Source organism: Sorghum bicolor, chromosome 3 (assembly GCF_000003195.3).
Source record: "Sorghum bicolor cultivar BTx623 chromosome 3, Sorghum_bicolor_NCBIv3, whole genome shotgun sequence".
Classification (NCBI taxonomy): Eukaryota; Viridiplantae; Streptophyta; class Magnoliopsida; order Poales; family Poaceae; genus Sorghum; species Sorghum bicolor.
The window spans coordinates 71,625,195-71,643,991 of record NC_012872.2 but is presented as its reverse complement, the minus strand read 5'-3'; the positions used below and the strand labels follow the sequence as shown (position 1 = coordinate 71,643,991).

Sequence of the window (18,797 nt, the reverse complement as noted above, 5' to 3'; positions counted from 1 at the left end):
ACATAATTCAAAATAAAACTCATAAACACTACCAGGACAAATATTATGGTATAGATAGTAGAAACAATTCAAATGAATGTCACCATAAGATCTTAGATATATACACGAAAAAAAAAAGGCTACAAAACATGACAAATTACATGAACGTATACACAATCCAAATTCGTGCAAATATATATGGATACATATGCCACGCTTAAAGAAATTGGAAATCATATTGTCTCCCAGCCCCAAGCTGTTATAGGAAAGATCAGGGGGAACGAAATTGAGGAACCGGATAGTTGAGATCGGACAGTAAGTTGACGGCAGTTCTTATTTCCGGACGGTCTCGGCGGTGCTAGCTGTTGGACACACAAGAGTCCAACGAGCAGCACACGCTCCATCTGCCTCTCGTCGAAGTCGCCGTTGAGCCGCTCGTCGGCCATCTGGAGTAGTTCACCCTTGGCGTATGATTCCTGCACGGCGGAGATGAGGGTGTTGGAGAGGAGGCCTCCTGCGCCCTGCTGCTGCACCACCACCTCGGCCGGCTTCAGGCCGGTGGCGACCTCCAACAGCAGCACTCCGAAGCTGTACATGTCATGTCGGACGCCGTGCTCACCGTGTTGCTGCTCATGCATACGGGATCCATGTACATCCTGGTCCCGATCATGACGGTGTCCCTGAGCGACGAGCCCTGCCCGGGGTGGACGAGCCCGAAGTCGCCGAGCTTGGCCACGAGCTCGTCGCCGTCGAGCATCACGTTGCTGGGCTTGATGTCGCGGTGCAGGATGGGGTTGTCGTCGCTGCTGTGGAGGTACTCGACGGCGGAGCCGATGCCGCGCAAGATCATGTACCTCTCAGGCCATGTCAGCAGCCGCTCTGACCCGTGGAGGTGCTCGTCGAGGCTCCTGTTCGTCACTAGCTCGTACACGAGCAGCAGCTCGCCGTCGTCGTGGCACCAGCCGACGAGCTTCACGAGGTTCCGGTGGCTGATCCGGCCCAAGGTCATAATCTCCGTCTTGTAGTCCTTCTGGGTCCGCACCTCCATCTGCCTCATCAACCTCTTCACCGCCACTTGATGCGACATGAGCGGGCCAAGGAGCTCCCCTCTGTACACCTCCCCGAACTGGCCTGCGCCGAGCTTCCTGTCCTTGGAGAAGTTGTTGGTCGCCGAGGACAGCTCGTGGTACGAGAATTTCCTTGCAACTGCGATTTTAGTTTCCCACGAATAAAATCGTAGGATTATTGACATAAAATTTTCTTTACATTTGATTCTTAATTAACTACACTTATGTCAACTAGTGACGCTCGGTGGTGAATTTACCGTCTCAGATTAGTGACTAGTTTGACTTTGGCCTTTAATTTGGGAATTATGGTGTGAAATATCAGTATATAGGAGTATTGTGTATAATATATATATATATATATATATATATATATATATATATATATATATATATATATATATATATATATATATATATATATATATATATATATATAGTAGTATTTACCTTGCAACGCTATCTCAATCGATGGGGTGCGCGCGCGGCGCTGTCTGTGCACGATAACCTTCCAAAGTAGAGCAGACACTAAAGCGGCAAGTAACACACACGCACCAGTTAACAGTATTACGACCCAGAGTTCGAGCTTTGATGGATCTGTTAACGGTAGGCAATAATGGCTATTAGACAGTGAGACTTGAGCGACAGCAAGTACCATATATATTACTTGGACACCTTCAACTATAGAAAAACACATATCCCATCAACCAGCTTTTGTAAGTAACAAAAAGGATAGAAATATCTTGTCATCAAATTAGTAGACCATATAACAATCATAACTGATAATAAATAATTAGTATTTAGATCTATTTTGTTTTCCGAAAATTATTTATCTCTACAATTATGAAATATCTAAAGTAACATCTAAATTTTCATCTAATTTACGTATTGATTCTATTATGAAATATCAAAGCAACAACCTTCTAAACTATGAACAGAATTGGTTTATCCGTCGATGATTATGACAAGAGATCTCTTTCATTTTTTTACATAGTAACCCTCAACAGACGGTAGAGACAAATTTATTTAGATGAAATTATGAACAAACTGCTTATAAGGTTTTAATTCATGAATTAATTCGTTGAACCATTGACTAATTTTAATAAAATAAGTTTTGCTTCTAATCAAAACTACATCGTTAAATTGATGGTGAAAATTTGTATTTCTTAGAAAAAAAAAGGCAGATATAGATATATCCTTCTCCTCGTCATCATTTACTATAAACTTTTGATAGTTTTTAACTTTTCGTTGCAACATACGGACTTGTTTGTTAGCAGTTTTTACTATGCACTTTGATATACACTATATCTAAATATACGTAATAAAAACTAATATATCTAGAAAAACTAAAAATATATCGTAATATAGAACGAATAGATTAATTAACTAATTGCTATTATGATATAGATTAATTACCTGTTGATAGTACAAATTTAAACATATAAAATCTGTACTATGATAGTTAAAAAGATATTGGCTTAATTATAGGTTAAAGTTTTAAAAGTTTGTATATTGAAATGAGTGTGCGCCAGATAAAATAGAACATAGGTAGTATATATATCAAAATGTTAAGTTGTTTTATTTTTTCTACTCTCTTGTTCCAAACTGAAAGTTGTTCTGACTTTTATACATAACTTTTGTTATGTATCTAGGTATACATTATGTCTATATAGTAAAAATATGTATCTAGAAAAAGCTAGCGACTTATTATTTTGAAACAAAGTAAGTAAATACACTAATGTCTTATAATTTAGAACGTAGAAAGTAGCTAGTAGACATGTTTGATCTAGTTATGTCAGCCCATGCCAAGTCGTGCCCCCATGTTTACTCAGATTTAGGCCCCAACAAGAGTACACAAAAACCTACAAGCAATTAAACATTTTTGAGATATGCATCCTATGTGGTTGTAATTGTTTCCTTATCTAATCTAATCATATACGAGAAGCAATCTCCAAAACTTGTAAATAAATGTATCTCGAAAAGCCTTTATAAATCTCACTCTCTAAATCATCATTCGAAGAGACATTTACATAAAAATTGATTTCTATTTCTTTTCACTCTCCAACATTTTTTTTATATATGATGCACACTCTAGATTTGGCTAGCAAAAAGTCTGAAATAGAAGATGATTATATTTAGTTAACTATTTAGAGAAATTGTTGTAGGGTAGTTTTTTTACCAAAATATTTATTTCTAGTATTTAGGAAGGACATTGAGAGTTTTTTTAAGATGCTGTAAATATACGATTCTCCTTTGTCCTGTTGCAATGCATATGGATGGAGGATCTTTCTCTCCCTGAAAACAGAAAAGATCATCCAAAACCACGTGAAATTTTGATCTCATTCTTCATAAAAAAAATCAAATGTAATGATGGGTATAGACGAACTGATTTGATCGTGTCGTACGTATAACTTGTTTGTTTGGCACAACTCAACTTCACTAATAAAACTGTTTTTTTAGAAAATAGCTTTATGAGTTACTTTCTAGATGAAGCTGAGCTGTTTTGGAAAAAGTGTTTGGCAAAATAGCTTTCCAAACTACTTCATGCATACTTGAGAGAGAGAAATGAGAGAGAGCTGCAATAAGCTATTTTTTTCAGTTTCATCCCAACTTATGTCTTTGTGAGAGGAGGGAAAAAACAACTTCACCCATGAAGCTGTTTTGGAAAATAAGTGTTTGACAAAAAAAAAACAGCTCACAACGGCTCATGAAGCTGTTATGAGCTATACCAAACAGGCCCGAAATCAAGTCATCTTCACAGCAAATTGTTTTTTCCATACTGGAGCCACGACGCAGAAAACGTTCCTATCGTCATCAACTATAATAACTAATTAAATACGTACTATTTTGCCAGTACAAATAAAAAAAACAGAAATGAACAAATCTCGCGAGAGAAAAAGAGTTCGCTAAAAAACAAAGCTACGATTTATCTCTTGGCTGGCCCTCGTCATCTCTTCGCCTTCTCTCGCCCGCTCCACGCCCCCATCATCGAAACACAGCAGCCAAAAAAGCCCTCCCCAAAAAAACACACCAGAGCTCCCAGCCCCAGCCCCAACCCAACCCAACCCGGCCACCCTCCCTCTCCCTCTCCTGCTCCTCGCATCGCCGGTGACCTCGACGCCCTCGCTCGCTCGCTCGCTCGCAAAACCCTAGCTCTGGTTCCCCTCCCCCTCCGCCGCCTCGCACCGTTCGCTCGGATCGCGCTGCGGTAGCTGCTGCCCTCTCCCCGCTCTCCACCGGAAACCCTAGCTCACTCCCCCGCTCGCTCCATCGGATCCCGCAAGGCCGCGATGGCGGAGAGGAAGCTGGATCGACCCTCGGCGCTCGGCAAAGGTGAGCCGCCCGATCTGCGCGCTCCGCCCCGCCCCGTGGGAGATCCGATCTGCCGCCGCCGCCGCCCGCTGCCCTGGATTGGCCCTCGGCGCAGATCTGTGATTGGTTGGTGGGTGCCCCCGATTTGACGTCTGGTTGTTGCATCGCGCAGGTGGGCTGTCGCTTGGGATCGAGGAGGACAGGGCCGCCGCCGCCGCCATGGGGTTCGTCGACGATACCAAAGGTGCGGATTTCCTCACCCGAAACTACTCGCCTCTTGTTCCTCCCTGATTCATTTCGGATTGCCTGCTTAGCAGTTGAGAAATTTCTGTAGCGGGCGCCATGTATAAGTGTCTAGGGTTCGATTGGGGGATGCTAGCTCGTGTTCGCGTGGCGGTGCGGGTGCATGTGTTCGTGTGCTGTTGCTCTCCTCGGTCTTTGTGCTTAGGAGTGTGAGCTTATGCGTCAGTACCTTGCTGTGTGGATGATACGACCATGTTTTGCTGAACGTTGACCCTGTGCTATACAGATCAGCTGCACCTGGATAACAGCATTCCCCTGTCTCCTCAGTGGCTCTACACCAAACCTGCTGATGGAAAGGTTTGTGATCACTCCCCTGCCCTTCCCTCAGTGTTCGTTTTACTGTACTGTGATGTTGATTGACTGCTGGTAGAATTGATCGCTAACAATGCTGGGTGCTCATCTGCAGATCTCACTGCCTCATGTGTCCTCCCTAGAGCCTGCTGAGAAGGAAGTGAGGATGCTCGAAGGAACTGTTGATAGGAAAGAACGAAGGAGGAATGTATTTGATGCTGACACTGGTCTTCGTTGGCTTGAAGAGGAGAGGGAGACGAGCCTGCTTGGGAGGAGGGAGCGCAAGAAGGATGTGGACCGGGATGTCGACAATCGCAAGACCGATCGCCGATCTGACAATGTTTCTGCAAGGGACAACACTGATCCGCGTGCAGCTCCTGCATCTGAAAGGTGGAATGATGGTTCCACCCGAAGCATGGGGAATGAGGGACGCCGTGATGCAAAATGGTCATCAAGATGGGGACCTGATGACAAGGACAAGGACTCCAGGTCAGACAAGAAGGTTGATGCAGAGAAGGATGAAACCCATGCTGATAAACAGACATTCACAGGAAGGCTGCTGTCTGAGTCCGATTCCCGTGATAAATGGAGGCCTCGTCACCGGCAGGAAAGTCATTCTGTCGGAACAGCAACGTACCGTGCTGCTCCAGGCTTTGGATCTGAGAAAGGGCGTGTTAAGGACTCAGATATTGGTTTTGCTGCTGGAAGAGGCAGGGGAAACCCGAACTCAGTTGCATCCTTCAACCGGCCATCATCTGCAGGATCAATCGGTGCTCCATCTGTGCATGGGAAGTCTGCAAAAGCTGCTGTTAGTTTCTGCTACCCAAGAGGGAAGCTTCTTGATATATACAGGCAGAAAAATATGATGTCATCCTTTGATGATGCTGACATGAAACTGGAGGAAATTCCTTCCATCACACTCTCTACTGCTGCAAAACCCCTAGCCTTTGTTGCACCGGATAAAGTTGAAGAGGTAATACCTAGTTACATTCTTCCTATTATTTTTAACCTCTTCTGTCTCTTTTTTCTGTTTATTTTACTTGCTTGCCTTCTTTTCAGGCTCTCCTGGAAGATATTAGAAAGGGTAAAGTCATTAGCAGTGAAGGAATCAATGGGACTGGAAACAAAAAAGAGAGGGCAAAAGATCTCGAAGGTATATCTACACTGTGGGATGTTAGTTGTGCCATGATTTTTATAGATCTAAAAATGCAAATGTTACTGTCTATCCATGGCTTCTTATCCATTGGGTAGAGTCTAAATGCTATAATTGTTTCAGAACCAGCTTCTGGTATTGATGATGACAAGGGCAAAGTCAGTTTTGCAATTGCTGGGTTGGGTCAAGAAGGGTCTTCAGATTTAATCTCGGAGAAGGACGCCTTCTACGTTGAAGGGACACTTCCTACTGGCATCAGTACATCTCCGCCAATGAAAAGTCTGGAGGAAAATGCCAGCAGCAATCAATATGGGATTACTGACATTAGGGAAGGTTTGAAAACGGATGAAATCAAGTCAAGTGCTGATCATGATCTTGGCACTAAGCTACCTGATGATTCAAACACTCTGTTTGATGTACCATCCTTTGAGCATTCTTCGGAACCCCCTATGCCATACCAAAGCAGTGACATGGATATAAAAGTGAGTGGCCATGCTAATTATCCAGAAGAGTTGACATTATATTATCTGGATCCCCAAGGAGGTGTGCAAGGTCCATTTCTCGGTGCTGACATAATTTCCTGGTATGAAGATGGATACTTTGGTTTGGAGTTACCCGTACGTTTGTCTCAGGCTCCAGATGATGTTCCTTTCCGCCCACTTGTTGAAGTCATGCCCCACCTTGGGCAAAAACTGCAATCGCATATACCTCAACCCGGTGATGGAAGTGCTGAATCTCTGGAATCATCTCAAAGTAAATTTGAATCCACAGTTCCTACTGCTTCCTCTGGGAAGAGTGACCAAGTGTCTAATTGGAATTCTGAAAGCAATGCTGTTGATCCTAAAAGAGGTGATCATGAAGCATCAGTACCTTCTCATAGTGGTTGGTTATCTTCACTGGAAATGGGAAAGGATACAGCAAATACTACTAATCGCCAGCAGCACATTCCTGAATCAGTTAATCAGGATGCTGAAGGTTAGTTCTTTTGCTCAGAATTCCAATTTATCCTATTTATGTTTTTGCTGAGGTAATGTTCAGTTTTTTTTTTCATGTTTAATGTTCACTTTTTTCATGTTTATGACAGAAGTGTTGTACACTGGGAGGCCTAATAGCAGCATGGGTCAATCCCTACGGGACCTTGAGAATGACCGTGCAGATTTCCAGTTGGCACCACATGATCCTCATTCTGTGGTTGGACAAGCTAATTTGCCGCAGCATGATATCCCAAGGGAGAGTGATCTGAGTCCTCTTGGCTTACTTTGGTCTGAGCTGGAAGGGCATCCAAAACAACCTCTCTCATCAAACGTACTTGGTGTAAATGAGCGGAGAAATCCCAAGCCTACAGCACCCAAGGACATTCCACCTGTAAACATGAGACACGGGCCACTTAGCAGGATGAATGAAGTTTCAAGTGTGCGTGATGAGTGGCCTGCAAACTTTGGACGGCTAGACAATATGAATGATGCAAACATTTCCAGCAGAATCCCTCAGGTTGAAGCTGAGCATCATTTGAATTTTGAGGGGCAAATGCTGCTTCAACAGATCAGACGGGAGCAACAGCAATTGCAGCAGGAGCAACTGATGGCCCGCAACAATATGGAATTTTCTGGTGCATTTCCTGGGCAGGTGTTTGATTCTTTGCACCAACACCGCCAGCCTATGAATCAACCGCTTTCTGATGTGGAGCATCTTTTGAGAGTCCAGTTTGAAATTGAGCAACAGCAGCAACGCCGCCAGCTCCAACAAGAGCAGCACCAACGGCAGCTACAGCAGCAACGGCAAGCCCAGCTTTTGCAGCAACAGCAACAGCAGCAGCAGCAACAGCAACAGATGATCCTCGAGCAATTGTTGCAGCAGCAGCTTCAGGGTTCAAATTTTGGACCAACAAATATGGTTGATCAAGTCTTACTTCGTGAACATGTATTAAATGAACTGCACCAGCAACCTCACCATTTGCAAAGACAGCATGATGCGGCTATTGAACAACTCATTCAAGCAAAATTTGGTCATGGCCTTCATAGGGAGCATCATAATGATATGTTGGATGTTCTCTCACGTCCAAATCAGAGACAGATGCTTCCTTTAGAGCAGCAAATTCTTTTAGGCCTTCAGCATGAGCAGCAACTTCAGTCTCAACAATTGGCAAATGCTCTGCGGCAGGGCAGGGAGGAAGAAAGGCACTTAAGTGGGGTCTGGCCAATGGATGATCCTGCGCAGTTTATCCGTGCAGGGACCAGTCCAAATCAGAGACATGGTCGTTTCGATCTCCTGGAGAATCTTCAGAGATCGTCATCGTTTGATCACCATGAACATCTTGACCGCAGCTTATCCTTACATGAACGTTTGCATAGGGGAGGTCAAGGTATTCACTCCCTAGAGCGGTCTGGTTCTTTGCCTGGTGGTGGTCCTGGACCAAACCCAGATGTCATAAATGCCCTAGCACGCCATCATGGACTTGGTCAGTTGGAAACACATGGTGATATATACCCTTTAGGCCAAATGCCTATGCTTCCTTCAGGGGTTCATCCTCAGCAACATAGGCTTCAGGAACAGCTTCCTGGTTCTCACATAGGAAGGCTTGAAAGGCACTGGTCGGATGCCAATGGACAGTTGCAAAACAGTCTAATGGAATCTTCACGCATCAACCAGTTGCAGATTGAAGCGGAGAAGCAGAGAAGGAATGTGGAAATGAACCTTGCTGTTGACAACCCACATGCATGGGCAGCTCTTATGAACAAGGAGAGGAATGCAGAACAAGATTTGAGTGATATGATTCATAAGAAACTTGTCCTTCAATCGCAGCAGTCCCTGGGTTTCCCTGATGTTCCTGTTCCAGCACCATTTGGGCGTAAGGATCACTTTGCACAACCTGTTGCAGAGAATCCTCTAAGATCAGTGGACATGTTGTCATTTGAGGAGTCTCTTGCAGAAAGGTCACTTTATGCAAAGTCAGGGCAGTTGGCGCAAGAGGGATCAGCTAATCTGGGTACTTTGCCCAACAATATTGAGAACACTGGAAAATTTAACCTTAGATCAGGATCTGGATCAATGCTTGAGCAGAAGCATTTTCTTGGAATTGATGATGTTCAAAGGGACTTTCCAGACACCACAAGTGGTAGAACATCAGCCAATCAACTGGTTGGGAGTGTCAGTGAGTTAACAAGGGTTAAAAAGCAGGGTTCTAGTGCGAGTTTGGCTGGGGATGATCCTGATTTTGCTGAAGAAGCTGTTAGTAAATGGTATTACTCTAAACTTGTAGATGTGCTGCTCCATTATCTACTATCTTTCTCAAAAGGATATTCGCCCACACCACACTAAATTACCATTCTAATAATTCTTTTTGGCATGTTACTCAGTTTATTCTGATGTTGTCACATTAGGCCACTGGATAATTCTAATATGTACTTTTATTTCTTGTGAGACTTCGCTTTGCTGATAAATATACCTTAATGCAAAGTGTTGTTTCTGCACAAGAGTTTTGACTACATAATATTTGTTGCTAACGCATACATGTATATGATTCATTGATTCTAACTAGCTTTTCTATAGTGTTCATTGTATTGTTTTACATGCACAAGTTAATTTTCTTTAATGCTCACTTAGGTGAGTGCAAAGTTGGCTTTATATTGTATTGATAATATATAGATGTGCAGGTCTGATTCTGGCATGTCAAAAGGAAGCTCTCACTCCTTGCTAAAGCGCTCTACAAACCAACATACTACATCTCAGTCAGTTCCCGCAGATCTGTCTTCAGCAATCAGGCTGAAGAAAGCAGGCCTTGTGTCCTCTGATGGTATGTTTTTTCAAACTTTCTGGATTGTTGAATTTTGATATGGTTAATATTACTGAGGTTGTATACTAAAAATCAGCTGAATTTGCCTCACTTAAAACAAAGCTGGCAATTGCTAAAATAAAACTGTCTAGACTACAAACTGGATGGGGTAGTGTGAGTGTGGCTTATAGGTATGTTCTGTGATAGTTTGAACGAGCACAATGTTAGTGTGCAACCTGTTGCGCAATTATAGGCAACCTGAAGTGTTTTTTTGTTACCATGCTATTTATCCATGAAATTTTATGTCTGCTTTATATCAGATGTTTAATTTTGATGATCTTACTGTGCAGAGAATAAGATGGAATCAGGAGTGGCATCAGTAGCCCAGGGTATGGAAAGCAGTGTTCCTAGCAACAAAGAGCCAGGGGTGTATAGCATGCCATCAGCCACCAACAATCCAGATGCCTCTGGTCAGTCCTTCAGCGAAGCGCTGAAGAGCTCGAGGAAGCCTCCGTTGCAGTATGATGCCTCAGAATCTGCAGACGGTGGCCCAGGTGGTAAGGGCGCAAAGAAGAAGGCCAAGAAAGGAAAGCAGATTGACCCTTCTCTTCTTGGCTTCAAGGTCCACAGTAACCGGATCATGATGGGCGAGATTGTTCGAGATGATTAGCATGCAATGAGTGTACATACCCGGTAGGAGGTGGCCTTAGAATCATGATTGGCTTCAAGGTCCACAGTAAATCCTAAACTCTGTGTACATGCTCCCTCACCTCTTTGTAACTCCGCAGAAATTTTGTACCATGGCTTCATTTTTGCCCAGATCTTCTCTTAGCCATAGTCTTACCCGATTTCTCAGATTTAGAAATTAGGGAGCCTTTTTTTCTTCTTATCGGTGCCCCCAGGTTTACAGAAGTGTCATTTGTACAGAACAGCTAAGAGCATCATGTATTTTGTGCCATAGTTTTGATGATCTGTCGTAAACTGTGAAGATATCCTAGAACAGGGCATGGAGCGTTTGGTGTGCTTCTTTCTTTTTATTTTGATCGAAGTTTTTGCCATGCTGATGATATAAGGAAATGCTGTTTAAGGGTCACATGTAGGGAGAGGGGTGAAGGCAAGAGTCACATGTGGTGGTGAAGGTGAGGGTCACATGTAGGATACATGATGGTCTCGTGCTTCTTTGGTGCGACTCGCTGGCTGGTGCTGTGGGATCAGAAGAATCGGATATTATAGTTTTTACACGTAAAACTGGCACATGGCCGAGCCTCAGCACAGACCAACAAAGGAAGAAGCACCTCATGTGACATGGATTCCAGTTGATCTGTCATCTGTGCATAGTGCACTGGCCCAATTGTATGGGCCGGCTACTCTTCTGAAGTTCTGATCCCATCAGCTCAGCCTTCCATCCTGCTAAGCTGTGTGGACAAGCACGAGGGCCTTCCACCAACTCTGACCTAAGGGCGAAAATGGAGTTGCTGGGCTTAGTACAATAAACACATGCACGAGGGCCTCAAGACAACACGGTAGACTTCGAGCAATAAACACATGTACATCAAATGTGTCGTTATTGTCACTAGGGCTACATCCAGCGGCTAGGGAGTATATAAACTATGTACAGTCAACGAGAAAAAAAACAGCATCAACTCTTGTTCTTCAGAGATTGTGTGTGCAGCGATCCCGAGTGTGGTGCAAAACTTGTATTGCCAATAAACCAGTAGAGAACCCACTTCAGATTGCACAACATGTACTTTAGCGCCTTGGTCCAGTTTTCATTCTTATTGAAACTTAGGACGATCGTGTGGCTCCCTACTTTGTCACCATCAATCCTGTGAAATGAAGTGATCTTAATTAACAACAATGCAGATAACATGGAATGCATCAATATACAGGAAACTTTCCAATTTATTATCTACCGTCACCATAACAGGGCTCCTGCATGTATTCGACACCAACTACCACACTAACCAAAAAAGACGGTGCTTGGAACAAGACCTGACACATTTAATAAATTTCACCCCAGGTGAAGATATTCGTATTTCAAATATTCTTTAAAAATGATTGCAAATGAACACTAGGTCACAAGCATAAACACGAAATTCAAATGTCTGAATCATAGCTAACCAGACCAACCACCGGTTTGATTGCAAAAAACATGAACCTGAGCCTCTGCAGGGTCTGGCCTGGTCTACTTAAGCAATCAGCCTGTTATTACCCGCTCCAAAACAGTCGAACTGTCTGGCTTTGAATAAAAAAAAACCAGAAGAAAAAACAGCTTCTGAGCCACATGTGGGCATGGCGTGCAGCTTGAGTTGCACAAACTTGGTGTGGGGGGATGTCCGGAGGGCAGTGCACTTAACAAATCAACAAAAAAATGTGTCCCATGGGAGTTGATAACAAGACCTACGGCTAGGAGGCTTTCTCACACGCCACTGTGCTATCTGTTTGAGGCTGCTGGTTGTGTTTCCCTAGAATGCTGTATTTTGACTAAACCCCGCGAGGGAGCCTGGGAGATGGTTTCTTACTTCCCTCCCTTTTGTATCTTTTATTCTTCTTAATGAATGACACGCAGCTCTCCTGCCGTCCTGCATAGTTCGCAGGGGGGAAAGAGAAAGGTATACAATATTTAACTACTTTGAGCCAGTGGTCCGACAGTCCAATCAAACCATGAACCAGAAACCTCCCCAGTTCAATGCCTAGTTCAGTCTCAATAACTATGGCATGAATGACAAGATTAGCCAGGGCACATAAACATCAGGATTGTGAGACCAAAAGATTGCAAAAGGTCTTACTTGTAGGGAAGCTTCAGTGATTTTTCAGGTGGAACATTGTTCTCCTTATCCAAACTTATGGCAAACTCAGCGAACTCTTGCAGGCAAGTCAGAAACCATGTCATGGCTTTGTCAAATCGGGTGCTCCAGAACAAATTCACGGGACCAAACCTGAACATCAACAATGCGTCTTACTAACATCTCAAGCATGATTAATTTGCACTGCCTGATACAGTGCTAAGGCAAGAAGGTTTGCAAACGAAATAGAGCTATTATAAACCTAAGAAAGTGAGTACTAATAAACTATAGACAATCTTCAAGAGAAAAAGTACATCTGCCAGCAGAAAGCTTACAGTTCATATGTATTATTGTGGATGTCTGTGACTCTTGGATAGCTTCCCATAGGGTGAATCTTGATCCGGTATCTAGGAAAATGTTCAGGAACTCCATTGCAACATTTATTTCTTTAAGAATAAATTCTATTGTGCTTACTACTAAAATTCACAATTTATGCACTTCAATAAGTTAATATTGTAAGTAACACTATGCACTTATCAATGTTATAGCTACCGAGAGAAAACAAAAGGATACTGGAATTTTGGGGTGAAATACTGAGCCATGGTATGCAACAGCAGTGCAGCCTGACCCCAAGCAGCATTTATCTCATCCCACTCAACCTGTACATTATTTTCAGAAGCACTGAGTATAGTGACCCAAAATTGTATCTATGTATTTTGCAATCTGTATAATTACCTCTACATTAGAAAGGCGGCCGAGGCGGAAATTATTTATTGTTCCAATTACTCCATCATGTGAAATATAGAATGCATCATTAAGAACATTAGTACGCTTCAACAGTTCCAGATGAACCTGGGAAACTTCTATCTTGGCAAAAACTGCGTCTCTTTCTTCCTGAAAAGTGTGATATTTTCATATATATTAACAAAATGAATGTCATAGAGAATGATGGCAAACTATTCAAGCATAAGAAAATATTGCATAGAGATAAGTAATTAAAATTTGTGATAGTATATCCAAACATCAAGGCAGTTTTAAAAACAACACCACAGACAACATGCATGTAGCATATACTTTATTAGCTTTCTGTCAGCAAGTTTTTGATGCGAAATAAATACATGATCGCAGAAATCAACCACAGACTCGGTTAATATTGCTTTAGTTATTAGCCTGGAACTGATGTGGAACAAAATACATGTCTGTTTGAAAATAAAAATATATACAAGTCAGGGGGCAGCAAGAACACAAGTTCAAAGTATGACAACAATAAGTTGGTGCATTGTTATTCTGATAGGTAGGTATCCATAGGTTGGCCTGAAGTAAATTTACCTGGTGAGATGCCAACTGAAACTGAAAACTGTTGAATTCATGCCAGTACCTAATTAAGAAAAAAAAATGATAACATTAGTTATGTATGAAAGATATTTCAAGCATTATAAATGCAGAAGCCAAACAAAAGATGCAGATGGTGTTAAAACTTTGTATAATGTTGTACATAAACCGTGGTTCTGTGATAGAAATGATACAAATGATAAACATGAAAGAATAATGGCAAGGAGAAAAGATACTAACCGCTCTTCCAATTCCTCAAATTGTTTAGACTTTATTTCAAGATCTTTCATCTCAGAACTAACTTCTGAATATTGTTTTTCAGCTTCTTCAATAGCAGCTTTAAGTTTATTTTCCTCTTCTTCAATCTGAATTTGCAGAACACACAAATAAATAAAACGTAAGAGGTTTACACACACCAATAAGTATTTCTTGTACCTTTTGCAACAGAGTCAATAATATGCACTTGTTCCTGCAATCTACAAATTACGTGCCATAATTGAGTTGCGTTTATAGTTGACAGCTTATGCTCGATTATTTCACAATATTTCTGAAATATGCTTAGGCATAGGCACTAATATATGTTTAAATCACAATATAAGTATTCATATTGTGCAGCTTATCAGCTTGATATAACAGTTTCATAGTCAAAGGGATCACCACTTATATGTTGTGGGAGGCCTGCATCAAGCGTAGCAATTAAACAGTAAAATTTGCATCTTCTAACCTCAGTAACTAGTCAGTCATCAAGCCACACATATTTCAATAGGAACGGTCACCTTTTGTTTCTCCTTTTGGAAATCTGTTTCACTGAGGATGTTGTAGGGCTCCTGCTCCAAACGTTGAAGACAAGCCTCATAAGATTTAATATCAGCATTAACATCTTCAATCTCCTTATCCATCTTATCAGAAAGAACCCTCATACATTCCAGACAAAGTGGCTGTTCAACCTGCACACGCCATTAGAAAAAGCAGAAATGCATCATCGTTACTATATGTATAACTACAATGTTCTCTACGCTTGGAAAGAAAAAAAACATGCACATTTGATGCAATAACTGCTAAGGCACTGAAAATAGAAGATGAAACATTAAAGATAGGAGTATAAAATCCATGCATGCTCACACACTAGTATATGCACATAGTCAGCAATCAATCGTACCTGAGTCTGCGAGCTAGCAATCTCAAAAGCCCTTTTCAGCACAGTAACACTAGAGTGAAACCCAGAATTGTTTCCCTGAGAGGGGCTACTGGAGTTTACACCTGGTGCTGTGAGCTGCGCACCACCTCCTTCAGAGGCAGGTGTCTTGTATATGGAAGCGGCAGGAGGTGGAAGCACTATATATGACCCCTCTATCGCTCTTGTTGATTGGATGGGATCAGTATGCACCGCTGCTGCACTTGGTGGGCGTGGGGGAATTCTAGGACCCTGAGATTTGTTCTGCCTGGATAACACAACGTAAGAGTTGTCCATCTTGCTTGCACCCATAACACTGCCCTGAACAGAAGATGCATGATTACCTGCATGGATTGAATGGCATACTAGATAAGTGCCACCCGGTATCACAAACTTGCGTCTTGGGGGCGCTCAGTGGATAGTACTTGTGGAAAAAAAAGAATCCCAGGAAGCAAGGCAAATAGCCACATGCTAATCCTGGTCCCAGCACCAATGCAATAGAACAACATAATTGCAGAACCCAATTGGCAAGTACAAGTATGAAGCAACTCCAGCTTCTAGCACCAATGAAACTAATAATTTGGAAGCGCTGGAAACATTATTGACATAGCAATTATTTTTTAGTTATAACTCTACGGATGAGCATAGTCTAAGTACCACGAGAAGAATATTTTGCATAATCTTGGCCGAGAAAAGGGCTCAAACTGATGGAATACAACGGTTATGATAATACTCCCTCCCTCCGTCCCAAAAAGAATGCAATTCTAAATCTGAACCAAGTCAAATTTGCTCAAGTTTGATTGAGTTTATAGAAAATAGTTCAACATTTATGTCTCTAAATAAATAGGTTTACTATGAAAATATATTCCATGGTTAATCTAATTGATACTTATTCGGTATCATAAATATTAGTATGTTTTTATAGATATACTCAAACTTAAAACTGTTAATTACTTCTCGAAAAGCGAGTTATGTTATTTTTTTTTGTACGAAGGGAGTATATATATATGGGTAAAACAAAGGGGGAGAAGGGAGGGCGAGGCACGGGTACCGGGCGCGGCATGTGCGGGCAGCCTGTCGGCGTAGGAATCGACCCCGACGACGACGAGGGCGCGGCGGCACTCCTGGCACCTGAACCGCGGCAGGGAAGGGTCCACCGCGCCGCCCTTGCCGCTGCTGCCGGCCGGGGGCTTCATGCCGGCCCCCGCTTTTCGGCTCCAAGGAACCAAAGGGGCGATCTGAGGCCCGCGCGGCGCTCGCTCTGCTGCCGGCGGATCGTCCTCCGCCGGCGACTCGGCGAGAGGTGTGGGGAAGGAAGGCGGGATCGTGGAGGAGAGATGGAGTGTCCCCGCAGGCACGCAGCAGCGAGAAGCGAGACGGGGGAGAGTTTTTCTTATTCGAGGGAATTTCTTTTTTTTTTTGAGCAAATTTGAGGGAATTTCGTGTTTTTTTTTGAAAATGGGAATTTCGTGTTATCTACGTGCGTGTCGGATATTGGGCCGGGCCTAAGCTTGGACTTCGTTCAGTCTTCCTAAATCTTCTTCCGTTTGTACCTGGGCCGTGGTTCCATTCTTTTTCATGTGACCTTTTTTCGAAAGGTTTTTGCTAGGACTTTGAGCTGCTTGACAGCTTGAGTGAGTCACACTCACAGATTGCTTCATTCACATAGGAGAGAGGGGTTTGTTGCACCAGATCTGAGTGGCAAGTTGAAGCCATTTCATCTATCCATACACAAGAGCGAATGATTCGGAAAGTATCTCTCACCAAAAAAAACATTCACACCCACCTAAGAGCAACTCCAAGAGAGTCGATAAACATATAAATAGCTAAACTCGTGATTTAACCAACCTCTAAAATAGAACCCCACGCAAAAAAAAAAGAAAAAACTCCAACAACCTTTCCATTGCGGCGAGGCATATGGATAGCGGCACATGCGAGAACTCTAGGATAGGTGTCTTGCTATTTTGAAAAGCTAGATACAACAATTGTTGGACTATCTTTTCTTCCAAAATACTCAAGTACTATATATATTATGCAACATGGATAGGTCTTTCTACTAGTGGTGCTCTGACATTTCTCTATCTAGACGTGTTTTGAAAATCCAATATAATGTTTTTTTGGCTATGCATCTAAGAGTGGACCTAGGTATGAAGGATGAGAGAAGGAGCACACACACCTATGTGCTTGTGATCCAACATTATGCCAAGATATTTTATCGAAAAGTTTCCAACATTACAGTTGAACAGTCGTGACTTCCATGTCGTTGTAACGAGAGATGGAGGTTGAAGACAATTCTATCAGACGGCTAGAAACAATCACTAGAAGGAAAGCTATTTCCAACATCTAAAATTTAGTACTTCTCTTTATTTTTATTTTATTTATTACTTGGAGTGTAGCTATCCTATTTGACTTAGCGAGATCACAACAGGTGCGGATCTAGCACCGAGATAGTTTTGGGCTCAAGTATCGCTACTTGAAGCATGAAGCTCCTCCTAAGCCTCTCCTATAATTTAGTAAAGCTTGAAATGAGAGGATCAAGATGAAAGATAATGGAACAAGTTATCCTATCCTATTTTGCTACAGGTCGAGAAGTGGCACTAGCACAACACAAATAACACAACACCACCTGATGCTGCCTGAGCGCCTGGACGGTGAGGAGAAGTAGGGCCTTGTTTACTTCCCCAAAAATTTTGTAAAATTTTTCAGATTCTCCGTCACATCAAATCTTTAGACGTATGCATGAAGTATTAAATATAGATAAAAGTAAAAATTAATTGCACAGTTTGGTCGGAATTGACGAGACGAATCTTTTGAGTTTAGTTAGTCCATAATTGGACAATATTTATCAAATACAAACGAAAACGCTACTATTCATATTTTGCAAATTTTTTTGAAAGTAAACACGGCCTAGATGTTCATTTCAGATTGCAGCTTATGGATGCCGTTGCATCAGGCGTACTCTTACTAGAACCGGTTGATGGTTGAGCATGGCGTGGACTTTGTTCGCTTATTGCTGTGGATTAATATTTTTTTCCTTATAATAAATTAGTAAATAGTTTTGATTAATATTTTTTTTTCTTATAATAAATTAGTGAATAGTTTTGTAAATAAGTAAATCAATATCACGAGCGATTGGACCGAGCGGGGCAGAGGCTGCTGTCGCCTATTCTGTCGGAGGCATCATCCCATCCACGAGTCGCAGTCAATGCACTGCTGCTCCGGCAGCGGGAGCAGCACAGGGCACCGCACAGCACAGGAGGCCCGTGGGCCGGCCGCGTCCGCCGTGGTGACCCAGCACCATCAGCCACCGCCCCCACCAGCAGTGGTCTGGTTGGGCGATCGGGAACCAACCATGCCTTGCCGGTGCCCGTCAGTCGCATCGGAACTCGCATGCACATGGGTGGGCGTGGAGCGTGGACTCGGTCACTCGGAGTCGGAGTAGGGTAGGCAGGTAGGGGAGCCAGTCGTGGGTTGTTGTTTCGTTAGTGGTGTTAAAATTTAATATATATTAAAATATTTTTATTTATTTGATAATTAGTATTTAATTATAGATTAATTAGATTTAAAAAATTTGTCTTGTAAATTATTTTTAGTTTTATAAATAATATATATTTAGTACTTTGTATATATG

The 18,797-nt window shown here is 42.5% G+C and overlaps 2 protein-coding genes and 1 pseudogene across 4 annotated transcripts; 1 reads left to right on the top strand and 2 right to left on the bottom strand.

Annotated features, from left to right (window-relative positions):
• On the bottom strand, nt 194-765 carry LOC110433409 (annotated as a pseudogene).
• Nucleotides 4,023-10,876, top strand: LOC8079822. 3 transcript variants are annotated; one of them, XM_002458959.2, is made up of 9 exons: nt 4,026-4,376; nt 4,528-4,599; nt 4,885-4,955; nt 5,065-5,922; nt 6,009-6,102; nt 6,226-7,077; nt 7,187-9,341; nt 9,756-9,895; nt 10,225-10,876. In XM_002458959.2, exons 1-9 carry the CDS (start codon nt 4,334-4,336, stop codon nt 10,542-10,544), a joined length of 4,605 nt encoding a protein of 1,534 aa, XP_002459004.2. In that variant the 5' UTR covers nt 4,026-4,333; the 3' UTR covers nt 10,545-10,876. The 3 variants fall into 3 exon arrangements, with proteins under 3 accessions (XP_021312972.1, XP_002459004.2, XP_021312971.1); XM_021457296.1 differs by having other exon boundaries at nt 7,190-9,341; nt 10,225-10,705; XM_021457297.1 differs by lacking the exon at nt 10,225-10,876 and having other exon boundaries at nt 4,023-4,376; nt 9,748-9,883.
• Nucleotides 11,379-16,585, bottom strand: LOC8079821 (beclin-1-like protein). Its single transcript, XM_002456829.2, has 10 exons — nt 16,218-16,585; nt 15,152-15,510; nt 14,769-14,939; nt 14,233-14,357; nt 13,990-14,038; nt 13,396-13,554; nt 13,234-13,319; nt 12,996-13,067; nt 12,664-12,813; nt 11,379-11,700 (listed from the first exon to the last, which is right to left on the bottom strand). Exons 1-10 carry the CDS (start codon nt 16,360-16,362, stop codon nt 11,514-11,516), a joined length of 1,503 nt encoding a protein of 500 aa, XP_002456874.1. The 5' UTR covers nt 16,363-16,585; the 3' UTR covers nt 11,379-11,513.